Source organism: Planococcus citri, chromosome 1 (assembly GCF_950023065.1).
Source record: "Planococcus citri chromosome 1, ihPlaCitr1.1, whole genome shotgun sequence".
NCBI classification, from domain to species: domain Eukaryota; kingdom Metazoa; phylum Arthropoda; class Insecta; order Hemiptera; family Pseudococcidae; genus Planococcus; species Planococcus citri.
The window spans coordinates 33,417,441-33,435,184 of record NC_088677.1 but is presented as its reverse complement, the minus strand read 5'-3'; the positions used below and the strand labels follow the sequence as shown (position 1 = coordinate 33,435,184).

Sequence of the window (17,744 nt, the reverse complement as noted above, 5' to 3'; positions counted from 1 at the left end):
GAGAGTAGGTACATTCCAAAAAAAAAAATTCGATTTCTACATTCAAAGTTCAATTTTTTCTGTAAATTCGGAATGGCATTTCTCTTCTAATTTTATCAACTTTCAGAAAAAGTACCTATAACTAACTGATAGTTTTTGAAATTTTCCATATCACCATAATTATGACTTTTGCGATTTGGAAATAGATTTGGATAATTATGGGAAAAAACTATTTTTCCCTTGCTCAAACTTTCCGAAAAATCGTTCCCGTACCAATTATTATTTCATTACCTACTGAAAAAACACAGAACTTTTCCCATTATTTTGAGGAGTTTGTGACTTTTTGAACGCAATGTAGTCCTTGAAAAAATCAAAAATGGTCCCCCGAATGCATGATTTTAAAACAGCGAATAATTACTTTCAAATTTATTGGAAGTCCCTACAGTGGAAAACCCATCTGGAAATTTGAATAAAAACCTATAATCGAGTAATCTTGAGAGAATAAAGGGTACCTAAGGCGGCTAAGGCTACCCGAATAATAGAAAAAATGCATCAAATTTTTGCCCATCAAAATGGGTAGTTCACCAAAAGTGAGCCAAATTTAACTAAACGAGTTTTTGAGTAGGTATTAACCTACTTTACTTGCAATTGATAGCAGTAAATTCACCGAGTTTGGGGCCGAAGATCAATAATTTCATAGAACTTTCGTCCTAGGTAAAAAAAACTGCCAGCTTTTCGATGCACCACCTATTTTCTCCACCATTTTTAAATTCAAGAACGTCTTTCTTTTTCAAAATTTAATATTAGCTCCTTCAACTCAAACATAGGACAAAAACTTACTCTCTGGCCCTTTAAAAGATTTTTGTAGAGAAAAGTAGGGATATCGTCATACCACTTTCAAAAATTTGCCAAGAATAAAAAAATCAGCTATACCTAATGGCTCCAAATTTGGTTCTGAAGCTCAAAATGTGAGACAAATTTTTTTTCCAAAAACAGCACTTCAAAACAAAAGCTGAAATATTTTTATCACACGAGTTGGTATCTGGTAAATGTTGTCAAATATCAGTTGTGGTATGACATTGCCACATAATAGTGAAAACCCCGTAAAAAAAATCAAACCAACTCGTCAAACCAGCAACTGTCCAAAACATCCGCCTGTCCAAAACATCCTACCTATCTCACACTCAAATTAATTATAGCCTAGGCTTGCTTGTAATCAGTTGGTATAATATTGTTCAATTACTTGTATTACATAACATCTGTAATAAAAACCCATAAGTAATTGGTTCTGAGATGACTATTTTTATTTATAGTATTGCAACATCTCACTTTGTGCATTGAGGTAGATAAAGCTGCATAACTATGAGCTAGTCAGGTAGTCGGCAAATATTCCTTCCCTAAGGAATATTTCTGATAATCCACATTAGGAGAAAATTACTATAATATTTCCTTGTAGCAGTTCAGTCCCCTCACTGTATCAAAATGAAAATAATTACTCCTAAACGTTCATTTATCGCATCGTTAGAAAAAACATATAGGTATTTTATAAAAAATTTGTCTCGACAACAATTTTTTGAAGTTTAAAAAATTCATTAAAAATTACAAAATGAACTTTACTATCTAAAACTTTTCTAGCGATCTAGGTACTTAGGTACCTAGATTAGTTTTGTTGAAATTAGGTAAGTATGATTTATAACCATTTAAGCATAATAAATTCCTAGCAAAAGAAACAAGCGGTTGAAAACACCGAAAAACATGAAAATTATTTTTGGCTCTTTTCCAGAATTTGAACAACGTTCCTGAGTGATTTTGATTTTTCAAAGTAAACTTCAAAGTCATCGTTGAAACTCAAAAATGTTGAAAAGTTCGAGATCATTGCCCCTCAGTAGGTACCTTGTTACCACTCGCACTAAGTTTCGAGTCAATTATTGGTTGAAAACAGTCTGAGATAACGTAAAACTCTTGAAAATACATTAGAATAATGTAGCGAGTCATCTTTTTAAGGAAAGACTTCAAAATCGAGGGTACCTACCATATTCTGAGCCAATATTAATTTCAAGATTTTTATTTGCAGTTTATCAATAGTTCAGTAAAAAGAGCAGGCATAAAGAGATTATTCCACGAAAAATTGGTAGCGTACGTATACCTACACTTATCCGTATACCAAACAATTCTCCACGGTAGATTTCTATAACTTAGGCCTAAAAATAGGGGCACTGCGGCATTTTCAATTTAGCACCCTTTTTAATTTATACCAAAAAAATATAAAAACTTTTTTTTTCAAAAATTCCGAAACGTCTCTTGGAAATTTTTCTTTATAACCCAGCCCATATATATATTTTTTCCGCCATATTTTTCTACGTACTTTATGTATGTATATGCAATATAAAAAGTAAGTACCCACTAACGAAATAAAACGACGGCGGCAGTTTTAATTTCAAAATGCTTACAGACAAAATAAAACGGAACAAAAAAACGCACATTGGACATTACAAGTTTAAAATAGTTAATTCAAACAGCCATAGAATAACGCTCGAATAAAAACACTCGGTATAAATTTTCCAGTTAAAACAAGCAGCAATGGTAAAAGAAAAAGGTTGACCCAAAAACCCGATAATGATAATATAACTGCTCCTTATTCGCGATAATTATTTCGTCTCCGGTATTAATGAACTACTTTAACGGCATATAGGTACGAGTATTTCCAAATAATAATGATGAAAAAAAAAAAAGATGTAGGTATATAGTAGGTAGTAGTTGGTACATATACGAGGAGCCGACAACTACGACGACGACGAATGTATTAGCATCGGATGGAAAATTTTAAGCCCCGGGTAACAGGTCCACAACTCTATTCGCTCAAGAAAACACGACCCTGTTTATTAATACCTAGCTATAGCAATTCTGTTTCGGGAAGTGTTAACACAAGCACCTCTAACGAATGCGTACGGTGCCTTGCCTATATCTACGAGTACTCAAGTTTTCCACATCGAAAAAGGAGACGTCATGCCCGAAATATTCGTTTGTAGAGATTAAAACGACGTTATGCGTGCGACATTTGTCAGCAAACTTTTTCGCAGATCTTCATTTGCGAACGAACAATTTCGACCTATATGTTACGCGATTTTTTTCCTCGTCTCGTGTAGGTACCATATTATAACATTTATGAGAGAAAATTCGGATTTTTTCCTGCCTATCGACGCGACCGACAGACGCAGTTGTATACTCGTAAATAGTTTACCGGTTCGTGAAATTACCTACGAGTGGTTCGTATTATAAGAACGAGCGTTCTTGCACAGATCTTCAATTTCCTTTTTATTGAGAAAATACGGAGAGAGCGAAAAAAAAAGCCTAAAAATGAATTAGGTGTCCGATACACGGTCGTTTTTCTTGAAAGAATTATATTGTCGTGGTAGAAATACGTTGTTTTGGAAAATTGAATGCTTGTCACCTCCGAGTTCATCAACGATTTGTTGCAAAAATTAATCTTCGAATCTGTCGTTACACTGTCATAGTGGAAATTAATTTTTCGCATTTTATAACCGAATAAATTTATCATAAATTTGCATTTTCAAACACAGAAAAACGAATACATTATTTTTAATTATGCCTTTGGAAAAGGTCATCTGCCTTTTGTAGCGAGATAAAATATCTCGTCTCGTTAAAAAAAAAAAAAAAATATTCAGGACGAGCAAAGTTTGATGCTTGGATATTTGATAAATGTTACGTGTAAATTAATCATAACAATTTTTCTCGGATATACGTGTTAAAATGCGGAGAAAAATTACTTTATGAAGGTACGTGGTAATTATCGCTGTTGTAGATACTTTTTTGACAAAAAACTCGCCAAAAACCCCACTCTTTAGAGAAAGGGGAGAATTGGGAGAAATTTATTGAAGAATTGGGTGAGGGGACTGTTCTATGTGAAATACTGGCGTAGATAAATCAACTTTCTCAGATATCATAGTTGAGAACGGATTTCACAAAAACTAACTCGTCAGTTGTTGAAAACAGTCCCATGTTAATAGATTTGCATAATCAGTTCGCCGTTGAACCAGATTAATTAAAGTTTCACGCAATAAAAGGAGCGAATTAATTACTAGAAATCATGTCGGAACCTTCGATTTCGATTGATTTTATTTTACAAATTCCATTCGGTAGTCTCGTGAAATAATAATTATTCCCTTCAGCTCGCCCTCCTCACTACCTCAAAACTGTCAAACTTTGATGGCTTGTATTTCGTCAGAACTTGTTAAATTTAGAGCAAATTCGTTTGCGAGGATTTAAATTTAAAGAAAATACGAGGAAAATTAAAAATTAGCAACCAAAATTTAAAACACACAAAACTGAACTTTCAGGTTAATTAAAAGTTGAACTTTTCATTATCGCAGGGTCGTTTTAAGCCAAAATCAGCCAAAATGTGCACGATGAGTCATTGATTTTTTTTTCATATTTTGCACGTCGATCAGGTCATAAAACGATGACAAATGGTGCGAACTGGAGGTCTACGCGATTTTTTGATGGATGGAAGGGACATTTTTGAATGTTTTCAAAATAGCCACAAATTGAAATTTCAAACTATTTTAGTACTGGGAGGTTCTTATTAACTTGACGCTATGTACTTTTTTCGTTTTGTGCTGCATTTTAAGGGCTATTTGTCTACGGTTTCGTTGCCACTTTCAAAGATGAGAAAAAATTAGATTGAAAAATTGGAATTAGAAAATAATATAGATACTATAAGATGAAGTCAATGAGATAAAATTGCTCAAAATTAACCCTTTTTATATAGAACGTCATATTAAAAAATGTAATGATGTTTTTTGATGTACATCAAAAATATTTTTGAGAAAATAACTACATATTATTTATTTTGAAAAAGTAAGCACAAAATTACCTTATAAAATAGTTTAGAATGTTTTTTCCCTACTGTAGTAGTAATTTATTTGTTTACAAGGACGAATGAAATCTCTCTCTTGCTGAAATAGGCAACAAATTTACAGAAAAAAAATTGCATTTTTTAAATTCTTGTATCAAATATTTTGCTAGTATCATCATGAAATACCTTTAACCTTTATGTTACATTTTTTTTTTTTAATTTCATGATTTTTATGTTAATTTTTACAAAACTATGTCTACATAAACTATTTTTTGCAAATTTGTTCTCTTCGTATTTGTGGTCTGTCACGAGAAAACCAGGTTATAGTGTCCAAAAAATCGATTTGTTTTTTTTTTATGGATATTGGTAGTACTTAGTGTGCAGAATCCGCCTGTGGTGGTTAAAACGTTCGCGAACGATTCTTTTGACCCTAAATTCAAAGTTGAAAAAATAGAGCAACTACAAAAAAAAATTGAAAAAATTTTTTTTGTCATTTTCTTGAAAGGTATGTTCGGGGAGTCAATATGCAAATTTTTGGGGCAATCGGCCCACATTTGGAGGATTAGTGCCATTTTATTGAAATTTGAATGAGGCTTAAGCTGAAAAAATCAACTCTTTTCACCTTGAACAAAATTTTTGAAAAAATTGAAAAACTCAATAAATAACTTTATTTTATATTAATAATTCATTCTTAGTAGTTTTCGCGAAATTTTTGGCGCAAAATTTTAAAAAAACGAAAAAATCGATTTAGGGAAATGTCGATTATTGGCCTTTGGCAACCCTGATTTTGAAAAAAAAATGTCAGGTCATGTTGGCACCCCTTGTGGCCAAAAGTGGTCCAAGTTTCAGAGACCTACGAATCTTAGATCGCCGAACACAAAGATTCAAAACTTCAAATGTCCGTCCTGTAAAATTTACGTTTTGTACACTAACCTGGTTTTCTCGTGACAGATCACATTTACTTAGGCGAGAAAAGAAACTTGATTTGTCTTTCTTCTAAGATCCTAAGTAGATAGGTACCACTGATAAAATGCTTCTAAAATAAGGGACAATTTTTTTTGGAATTTCTTAGGGTAATTTTGCACTTATTTTCAATCTAGAAATTATTTTTTCAAAAATAGGTATCGAAAAACGCCATTTAGTTTTTTTATATTATTGAATTTTTTCATACCATCAAAAGTGCAATACTGTTTTCGGCACTGGTACCGAGCACAATTAATATCCCTTGAAATGCAGAGCATGAAGCCTCTAAAAAAAATAATAAAACAATAAAAATTATGGGAAGTTCAATTTCCAAAACTTCAGTTCTTAAATCGGTATCTTTTATTTGTGAAACCCTTCGTTCGCCATTCACTTTTTCAGAGCAAATCAAGCTTTACTTAAGCATCCCATTTTCAATTTTAGACAATGTGGTTTTTTGCAAATATATCTCGAAAATGAAGCCTCCTGGAAAAAAACTAAAGATGTTAAAGCAATTTGAAATTTAATGTTTTATAACTTTAGTTCTTATCATTTTTGTAGTAAAAACTCTTTGTTCAAGCTTCATGCAAATCACCTAAAAGTTTCGAGCGTTTCATTTTCCAAATAGCCCAAAATGGTCCCAAGATTATTTTCACTAAAGAAATAAAAATTGATGGATTCCGTGAAAAAATTCCGGATAAAAGTAGGTAATACATACATGAGATTTGTTTGGGGAGGGGGGGGGGAGGAACGCTCATTCCAACAACAGAGAATGTCACTTTTTAGGTACCTACCCAATAACTTTATTCACACGATTCAAAATTAAAATCATATGGAATTGAAGCTACTGGCAATTTCTTCGTAGATTCGAGTTGGTTGCGGAATGCGGATTCTTCTAAAATGAGACTAAAAATTTCATTATTATGTGTTTATAGAGCCAGTTAATAAAGTAGAGAAGAAGAATGACCTATTGACCCATCTAATAATCCACCGTTCGCCGTAAATTACATCATCTAAAATAATATAATTATTTATCGATTTTTTTTTGCGAATTTTTGCCGGAAAGGGAAGCAGAGTGAAAAAAATTCAACGCGAAAGAGAAGGCATTTTCATCGTAATTTGTAATAGGATTTTTCGCTGTTGGTATCAATTTTAGAACAATTTCCGGGAAAATATCTTTTCAACTTTTTTGCACTGTTCTCGGGACTTCGTTCGCTATCATAATCACTTGGGTTAGACTTTGTCTTTTTTTTGTGACACGATAACTCCGGTGGAAGCATAAACAGATTAAGTTCAAACTTTGAAACTTAAAATGTTGGTTCATTATGTGATACATTTTGTAAAGCTGATTAATTTTACGACCGTTTGGTTAACAAAGAGAGAGTAAGGATTTTTGTTTTTTTTACTTCAGTTGAAAATTATATCTACCTATGAAGCTTTGAAATAGTGAAAATTGCCATTTTAATGATGGCCATACACATGGTTAAAAGTGGGGTTGGTGAACCAACGTTATTAGGTAGTGGCTGAGATAGGTTTAAAGCTATTAAAAATCAAGTTCAATGTTCCAAATGAAGTTTTTTGATTTACCTACTTTAGAAGTAGGTATTTTTATTGCGAAGTTATAAGACGCAGTAAGGTACTCGTAGTATAGAACATTTCTCAACTTTCGCATCAAATCTTTTCCAGTAACTCCATCTGAACGACTTTAATTCGAAACGATAGAATAATTGCCCCATTTCAACGTTGGACGAGCGTATTATTTTAACAATTTAAAAGATTTCGATCTTGTTCGAGATATCGAATCCTTAAAAGAGAAGGAATATGGCCTGCGAGCTCGCTTTTTGTATGGTGCCTATCATTAAAGACATCAGTTACCATTCGCCTGTAGGTGTTCCTTACAACACCTCATCCGTTTGAAAGGAACGATACGAATTCTGCACGAATTCCAAACATTATTTTTACTGAGAGCAAGTTATCACCCAGATTGTGTAAAAATTTTTGTCATGAACTTTGCTCCGTTTTAGAAGACCAAGTATCACAGCGATATATTAACTTAACGTTTCTACGTGCTTTTGCTTTTTATATCTCACTTTTTTCCCCTCGCAAACAGAAAACTGTGCAATAAACACAATACTTATTACGTTTAGTTTTTGGCTGTATAATATTTTTGTAAGCTTGCGTCTGAAGTTGACAGGATTTTGAATTCGAATAATTAGTATATTTTGACCAGATTAAAATGATTGAAGTTCGGGTTTCGAGTACCTACCCTACATGCATAGGTATCTAAGTAGGCATAGATTTTTTTACAATGTTAGATGAGGATGAATTAATTCATTGTTGAGTACTCATTCGCATAAAAAGTATGCAATCGAAATAAGTAAATACGAATTCCAAAATGACGATGTTCAATTTTGTTATTTTATGTAGAAAGGTAGGTATATCTACTCGTATTATCTTCTCGGATTCGTACTACAAATAAGTTAATCATGAATGAAATTTTCTTCATTACAAGTTACACGCCGACCTAATTGCTATATTCGAACTATTTTTAAAGAATTTTTCCAACTAACACAAGTTCTTCGAAACAATCAAATAATTAATTTAGGATTTAGAAACAAACATCTTATAAAGTTTAAATGAAATTCTAAAACTTTGTTCTTGATTGCTGCAAATCTTATTTATATAGATTTGATTTACAACGCCTTAACATGTTTTGAGAATTTCCACTTCTTATGCCCACATATTTACTTACTACAAATGCTGCCTACACAGACACTTAGTACACTGTTTCATTTTTTCTCATCCCTTTCTCGCGAACAAAAATATGGGTACCGGTACACCTACTCGTGATGTACTTGCTTGTACCGCAACTTGATAAACATGGTGTTTCTGCTACGTACTTGGTATAATCATGCAATACTTACAGAGTTTTAATGAGTAGGTAATATTTATCCTACCTACACGCTGCAGAAGCAAGGGTATAATATGTTTCAAACGTTTTAAGTTTTGGTTTCAATTCCGCAACATTTCAGTTTTAATTTCAGTTTTGGTTTTTGGTGCTAAAACGTTTTGATTTTGTGATTTTTTTGAAATTCTCCTTCTCGCGAAATTGCAGCAAAATAAAATTCAAATTTTTAGATTTTAATCAATATTTTTAAAAATTTCACAGTCGTATTTACAAATCAATAATTAATTTGATTACAATAATAACAACTTTACTTGTTTTCACGAACAACGATCTCACGAATCACGACTATAAACATACCTACCCAATTCGCGACCAAACATCATCGCCACATAAAATAATAATAAACTGGGATCAATGTCCAAAAAATGCTCTTTCTCCATTCACTCAATTTTTCACCCATGAAAATTTTCAGTTGTCGAGATACTTATGTATAAGTATATCTTATAGCCCCTGTCACATGTAAGTATTACAACCACATGTGCATAAATGAATTTGGTGTTGCATAAATACATGCTTCAGTTTCATCTGCATGAAAAGATGATTTGGACGAGTACTATGTTCGCATTTTTATCACATCATTTATTCGGATGGATCCCTATTTGAGTAAGTATTGATCAGAAAAACGACTGATAAAACTTATCAAGTCATAATATTTGACAAGTGGATTTTAGTTCTATCTTCTCTAAGTACATAAATACTCTAGTGGATACATTGAAAACGATTCAAATTACCTAATCATTTAAACAGAATGATGTTACATAACAAAATTCAAGTTTAATGACAAGATAAACTTATCATCGAAGAAAGCAACATCCTTCGTTTTTCATCAAGTTTACTCCAAGGTTGTGATAGATTTTGGATTAAAACCCCAAGAAATATTTACACGAATTGGTAAAGTGAACTTAAAAAGACACAACACGAATGGGAATAAGTTTTACGATTGGAAATGCGTGGTTTGACGAAATTACCACCTACTCGATACCTATTTATGGTTCGTACGAATACCATAAAAGGTACCGATGATCAAAAAAAAAAAAAAGTCTTAAAATGTTTCGTAAAGTGATCGTTAGATTTCTATAAATCGAACTTCAATATCAATACGAACCGAGCCAGTTACTCGTACCACCCATTAAAAATGAACATTTCATAGCAAAGCTTGGAGATGTAAATCGTACTTACCTCTTTTATCGAATGTGTAAGAAGAAAACGCCGAATAGTATTCATCGGTGATCAATAAAATCCAAAACACCACTACTTGCATTAGATACCACATTATTCATACCGGTGAAGAATAAAACACATTACTCGATAATTTCATGACTAGTACTGAACGACCAACATAACTAACGAAAAATGGAACAACCCTTATCAAAATCTAGCGACAGACTGCGCTACAGTGATAAAATTTCTCACGAAATGGAAATCATTCCGAATGCGAAAAATGTCCACCGGCGGTGCGAGGTGTGTATCGTGTGCAGCCTCGCGAAAAACTCGCCCGAAAAATACGTACAGCTCCCGCGCTCTGTGCGAAAATCGGCGAATCACTTTTGTAAACAATTCCAAACTAATGAGCAACTAAATCGCTGATTAACCTGGTTTAAGGATTCATTCGAGATTCGTGCCTTGCTCATCCTGCTCACAATGCAAACCACAGTCGACGAATATCACCGACTAACTGAGCAATACACCAATTCCAAGGGCGGAGTTTTGCTACGAGCGTAGTTGACGTATTTCACGCTTGCTCAAAAAACATCAATTTCAGCAGCCGCCGCGAAGCAGGAGCCGGAGCCGCGTTCACAACTGAACCGAGCAAGATGAGGCTGTTGAGAATACAGAGAGCGCCGATTTCGAATTCGATTTAAATGTTGAAATATTTAACGATATCGAGAAAAAATTATTATTTTCTCGTAAACGCGCCGCGATTCGATCGAATTTATAAAAATACCCCACACGATGAGTTTTGAGCGCGTGTTTTCGAAATCATTTCGAAGCTGCTTTGAAAAGTAAACAGATAAAATCGCTGAAAAGGGTAACGCGAAATTGGTATCATTTTCGAATCGGACGACGAACGGTATCAGCGTGGTTATTTCACCAAAGCCGGATTCGATTCCAACATTCAACCTTCAATCTAACATAAGTACAAATTATTCTTTCGGCATGAGGAGTAAAGGAAGAGGGGGGTTTCGAAATGAAAATACACTTTCAGTGTTAGTATTGAACAAATCAGCAATTTTTTTTTTTTTTGCGAAATCGGTCGGCCTTGTATTGAGACTTGACGTATATTTTTTTTGAAAAATTGAGAGGTTGGAAGGGGAAACATATTCATTTTTTGCCCGAAAAATTGTCGTTATTTTTTCATTGTGCTATAATTTTTTCGCTTCCCTGAACAATTGTTTGGTTTTATTCGTTTATATGTATTGAAAATAACGTAGGTACCTAAATTGTTGACAAAGAATACAAAAAAAAAAACATCTTGCGCAGTTCGCAAGATCAACCGACTTTGCTCTAAATATACACCAGTAATTTACCAACATTTATCTCAGTAATTTACCAGACATTACTTAAAAATTTACCAATTTTTCAAAATGCGCGGAAGTACCCAAATTTACCGATTTAATGAATACGAAAAGTCGAAAACAGCGACAAAATAAAATAGTCAATCATAAGTAGCCATCATATTACACTTTTTGAAATTGATTTTCAAATAATAATTAGCGTACTCATGAAGACGTAACCGTCATATTACAAGTGGAATAATATATCAGGAAAATTGTTGACAAAAAACAAAATTATTACCGAAATTTACCAATTTACCGAAATTTAGCTATTTACCAAAATTTACCAATTTACCAAAATTTACCAATTTACCTATTTACCGAAATTTACGTATTTACTGAAATTTACCTATTTACCAAAATTTACCTATTTACCGAAATTTACCAATTTACCAATTTACCAAAATTTACCAATTTACCAAAATTTACCGATTTACCAAAATTTACCAATTTACCAAAATTTACCTATTTACCAAAATTTACCTATTTACCAAAATTTACCAATTTACCTAAATTTACCAATTTACCTAAATTTACCGATTTACCAAAATTTAGAGGTTTTTAATGGCTTAATTTTTATCCAGAATTGAAATTTAGCTATTTACTGAAATTTACCAATTTACCAACATTTACCAATTTACCAAAATTCACCAATTTACCAAAATTTACCAATTTACCAAAATTTACCAATTTACCAAAATTTACCAATTTACCAAAATTTACCAATTTACCAAAATTTACCAATTTACCAAAATTTACCGATTTACCAAAATTTACCAATTCACTAAAATTTACGAATTTATCAAAATTGATCAATTTACCAAAATTTACCATTTTACCAAAATTTACCATTTTACCAAAATTTACCAATTTACCAAAATTTATCAATTTACCAAAATTTACCAATTTACTAAAATTTACCAATTTACCAAAATTTACCTATTTACCAAAATTTACCTAAATTTACCTATTTACCCAAATTTGCCGATTTACCCAAATTTACCGATTTACCCAAATTTACCGATTTACCAAAATTTACGAATTTACCAAAATTTACGAATTTACCCAAATTTATTAATTTACCAAAATTTACGACTTTACCAAAATTTACGAATTTACCAAAAATTACCCCAGCAATTTACTAACATTTACCTCAGTAATTTACCAGACATTACCCACTAATTTACCAATTTTCCATTTTACCAAAAATTACCCCAGCAATTTACCAACATTCACCTCAGTAATTTACGAGACATTTCCTCACTAATTTACCAATTTTTTACCGAATTTTAATTACCCCAGTAATTTACTGTCAAAGGTTTTTACCAATTTACCAAAAATTACCCAAGCAATTTACCAAAATTTTCGACCAACTTTAATTACGAGTAATTCACCAAAAATAACTAATCATTTTATTTACTAAAAATTACTATTAATTAACAAAAAAAAAAAAAAAATTATCAAAATTTACTGGCTATTTACCAAAAACTTAATGTTTTTGGTTAAAACAAAAATTACACTAGAAATTTTTGAAAAATTTTGATTTTTTATGGCAAAAAAATTTTGGACGGATAAAATTAACAAAAAAATTAACAAGAAAATCAACAAAAAATTTTCTCCTCTTGACTCGCGCGGGATTCGAACACCCGACCTTCGGCGTACCAATCTGCAACCTACACACCCTAACCACCCCATCTGTTTGTTGGGGGTGAGCCGTTTGCGAGATATAAGGGTTTACACAAATTTCTGCTTATCCATAACGTTGAAACACACTTAAACGTTCATATCTCGTAAACGGCTGAATCGATTTCGACCAAATTAAAAATTTCTCTAGTTCAGTATCAAAGCAATATTTTGCCAGCATCAGTTTCCACTTAAAGTTCGGAGCTTTTGAGTTCAGCGTGACACAAATTTATACATAAATTGATATATATATGTCGCCTTGTACAGCACAAGTCGCGAGGCAGTCAACTCCTACAGAACTTCTCGCGCCTCGCCGTTTGTACGGTAGACATTGACTGTGGACCCTCAACTCGAATGAACAATGTGGCGAGGCATATTTTATTCAATTTAGGATAGATGCCGCATTCATTTTTGCACAAGTTTAGTTAAAGGAAGAATAAATTTCCTCCAATGTATGCTTCGCCACATGGCACATACTGCATAATGGTCAATAGTTGTAAAAAAATTCGCGCCATTTCACTACCTTGAAATTCGCATGCTTCACTGGATAAGCGAGCGAATTTCTTGCAACGTTATATTATAACAACGATATAATGACGTCTTATCAACTTCTGTTAAATGTCATCGCACTGTAAACTGCTGTTGTTGGATTACGCACCTTCCATTCTAGACGACGAGATGTTTTTTTTATATTTGAAATGAAATAATTACAGGGCCTATTTTACAGATTTTTTGGAGCTACACAACACACGCTGAAATGGCTATAGCTGGATAAGTATGGCGAATTGGCCCCCGAAAGCTTCAGGGTTGATATTTGCATGGAAGGTGGGTACCCTTGAGCACCTTCCGTCACAAAAGTTTCCGATCCCCAGACCCTCCCTCGTTTTTGAGAAACCCCCCTTTTTCTGAAATTACAATGGAAATTTTTTTCTCAGCCCCATGTGAACCGATTTTTTCAATTTTTTGGTATGTTGTGAATATCCATAAGAGATATCCCCAAAAAAATTTTCACTTCCCTCCTCCCATATTTTCCCCTCAAAATGACGTTTTTTAGCTTTGTTTGCCTGTTTTAGCGATGACCATGATCCGGCACAAAAATGCGAATAGCATTTTTAAGTGTATTTTTGACCCCTAAAAAACAGATATTTTTTTCAAAAAAAAATTTTTGATGAGTCGTGGTCAAAAATTGAAAAAACTTACAGAGGGGGTAAAAATGGATTCTGGTGTAAATTATTGTTTTTGGTAAACGAGGTGTCGTTTTCATATGAATCGAACTCTCCGAACACGAATATGACGACCAATTTAATGCTACCCTCAACCACACCCCTCCAGTGCCTCTGCCACACCCCAATTTTTACTATTATATTGAAAGTTGAGCAGTATAATAATATTGATGTCGTTTCCATGTGAATCTAACCCCCCCGAACACGATTATGAAGTCAAATTTTATGCTACCTTCATTCACACCCCTCCTGTGCCTCTGCCCCCACCTCAATTTGTACTATATTAAAAGTTGAGCTATTTTCATAATATTAGTGTCGTTTTCATATGAATCAAACACCTCGAACGCGATAAGACGTCCAATTTAGCTCTGCCCTCATCCTCACCCCTCCAGTGCCTCTGCCCCCACTTCAATTTATACTATTTTAAATGTTTTGATATTTTCATAATGTTGGTGTCGTTTCCTTATGAATCGAACCCTCCGAACACGAATACGACATCCAATTTTACGCTACCCTCATTCACACCCCTACAGTGCCTCTGCCCCCACCTAAACAATAAATTTTTTAGTCAACTCCGATCAATCATCGATCAATAATTACTTCAAATCAAATCAATTATGTACTATTAAAAGTATGTTTCGCGAAAGTTGAAAACCCAACGACATAAAATTACTAAAAAGAAGTAAAGAAATGACCATCGCAAGGTTCAAACTTTAACATTCAAGTTTCGAGGTTTCCATTCGTACCAAAACGACGCAAACATTATGAACATAGTTTTACGCGTTTTAAATAGTAAAAATTGAGGAGATGGCTGTAGCCTGGAAGGGAGATGCGGGCAGACCTAAATTGGACTTCATATTCATGTTAGGGATGTTTGATTCATATGAAAACGACACCAATATTATGAAAATAGCTAAACCTTTAATACAGTAAAAATAGAAGTGGTGGCAGAGGCACCGAGAGGGGTGTGGTTGAGGGTAGCATAAGATTTGACTTCATATTCGTGTTCGGGGGGGTTAGATTCATATGGAAACGACACTAACATTATGAAAATAGCTCAACTTTTAATATTTCGTCTACCTGCTTCCTATCAACATGGGTAGGTATGTGAAAGTGGGAGATTACAATTCGAAACCACTGTATTCTAGTAGTACTCGACATATTGAACAAGTTATGTTATTATCATATTTTTGATTAATAGAGCTCTTTGCTTAATATAGAGCAAAAAAAGATTTTTAAAAAATTCAAAATTCCTCAATTTGGGGCAAAATTCTGCGAAAAAGTTGAAAAAAGACGAATTTCTCCCTAATTTGAAGTCGCTGAACTCGAATTTGGATTCTATTGATCACCAAAAATCAATCCTGCTCCGCTATTATGAAAATCACCCCAAAATTCAACCCCTGCACACTAAAACAGGTTTTTTTGAAAAAAATGTGCACATGCACATCAATAATGCTTAGGTGCATCGATGTATAAAATTTCAGCCCGATCCGACAATTTGAGCCCAAAATACAACCAAAAAACACATTTTTTGTAACTTTTTCGTCTATGCGAGAAATATCCACTGACGGTATACAAGCAGTACTAGGCATTTCTTCACGACGCAAAAATCTGTCAAAACTGTTGAAAAAATCGATTTCTCAAGTTCTAGAGATCGGAAAAAGCTGAAATTTTCAACACGAATTCATCAATACACCATCAAATGGTTTCCAAACCCTTTTTTCAAAAAAATAATATTTAGGGTCAGAGGGATGTATTTTGGGGTGAATTTCTTATTAGGGGTGGTTAGTTTGTATATGGAGTGAAATAAACTCCAAATTCGAATTCGGCGATGTAGAATTAGGGGGAAATTCGTCACTTCTACTTTTTCCCTCCAGTATTTTGCGCAAATTTGAGTAATTTTGATATTTTTAAAAATCTTTTTTTCTCTATTTTAAGCAGGGGGTTCGTTAAATCGAAAAAATGATAATGACAAAAGTTGTTCAGAATGACGAATACTAGTGGAATACATGGCTTTTAAATGTCAATTTTCTACTTTGATATACCTACCCATGCTGATAGAAGTAGGTATACATAAGTAGGTAATTAACATTCGAAATCCCTGTATTCCACTAGGTCTCGACATGCTGAACAACTTATGTCATTATCATTTTTTCGTTTAAGGGAGCACTTTGCTTATAATAGAGAAAAAAAGATTTTTGAAAAAATCAAAATCAGCCAATTTTGGGCTAAATACCATGAAAAATTTAAAAGTGACACGTTTCCCCCTAATTCTTGACCGCTGAATTCGAATTTGGAGTTTATGTTACTCCAAATATAAAAGAACCACCCGTAATAAGAAATTCACCCCAAAATACATCCCTCCAACCCTAAATAATAGTTTTTTGAAAAAAGGGTTTGAAAACCTCTTGATGGTGTATTGATGAATATGTGTAACGAATTTCAGTTTTTTCCTATCACCACAACTTGAGAAATCAATTTTTTCAACAGTTTCAACAGAAATTTTGCATTGCGAAAGAATGCCCAGTATAGCTTGTACGCCTTACATGGATATTTCTTACATACGTGAAAAAGTAACAAAAATTGTGTTTTTTGGTTGTATTTTGGGCTCAAATTATCGTACCCGGCTCAAATTTGGTAAAGTGATGCACCCAAGTATTATTGATGTGCATGTGTACATTTTTTCGAAAAAAAACTGTTTTACTAGGCAGGGGTTGAATTTTGGGGTGATTTTCAACATAAGGGAGCAGTGTTGGTTTTTGGGGAACAATAGAAGGGGGACGCTGAATTGAAGTTGCAAGCCCCTAATTTTCATACCACCCCTCCCTCCCCGGCTACTGTACATAATTTAAGTTTTTGAGAGAAAAAAATCGAAGTTTCAAACTTTAAATTTTTACAAAATTTCATCAAATGGAGATGGAAAGCTGAAATTTACTCTACACTCCAATTTTAACACCTTCTGAAGACGACTTCAGGTCGGTTCAAGTCATTTTGGAGCCTCCAGCGACTTTTTGAAAATTACTGGAGGCTCTAGTAGATTTTTTTGAAACTCGAAATTTCCACAAAATTTCATCAAACGGGGATGGAAAGTCGAAATTCGTTCTACAAACTAATTTCAATACGCTACGAAGTCGACTGCTGGTGGATTTCAAGTTGTTTTGGAGCCTCCAGTGACTTTTTGAAAGGTCGTATGGCGTTTTTTGGAAAATTGAAATTTCCAAAAAGTAGCTGGAAGCTTCAAAACCATTTGAAACCACCATGTAGTCGACTTAACATCGCATTGAAATTAGTCTGCGAAATAAATTTCAGCTTTCCATCTCCATTGATGACATTTTGTAAAAATTTAAAGTTTAAAAAATCTGCTGGAGCTTCCAGTAATTTTCAAAAAGTCGCTGGAAGCTTCAAAATGACTTGAACCCACCTGAAGTCGTCTTCAGAGAGTGTTAAAATTGGAGTGTAGAGTAAATTTCAGCTTTTCATCTCCATTTGATGAAATTTTT

General features: G+C 33.4%; 1 protein-coding gene across 9 annotated transcripts in view; it reads right to left on the bottom strand.

Moving 5' to 3' along the window:
- Positions 1–10,463, bottom strand: part of mmd (mind-meld) — a 158,270-nt gene extending 147,807 nt beyond the window's left edge. For all 9 annotated transcript variants that reach the window (XM_065344029.1, XM_065344024.1, XM_065344020.1 and 6 more), the window contains exon 1: positions 9,963–10,463. In XM_065344029.1, coding sequence (XP_065200101.1) covers positions 9,963–10,056 — 94 coding nt within the window. In that variant the 5' untranslated portion in view covers positions 10,057–10,463. The remainder of the gene's footprint in view (positions 1–9,962) is intronic.
- Between the last annotated feature and the right edge of the window lie 7,281 nt (positions 10,464–17,744).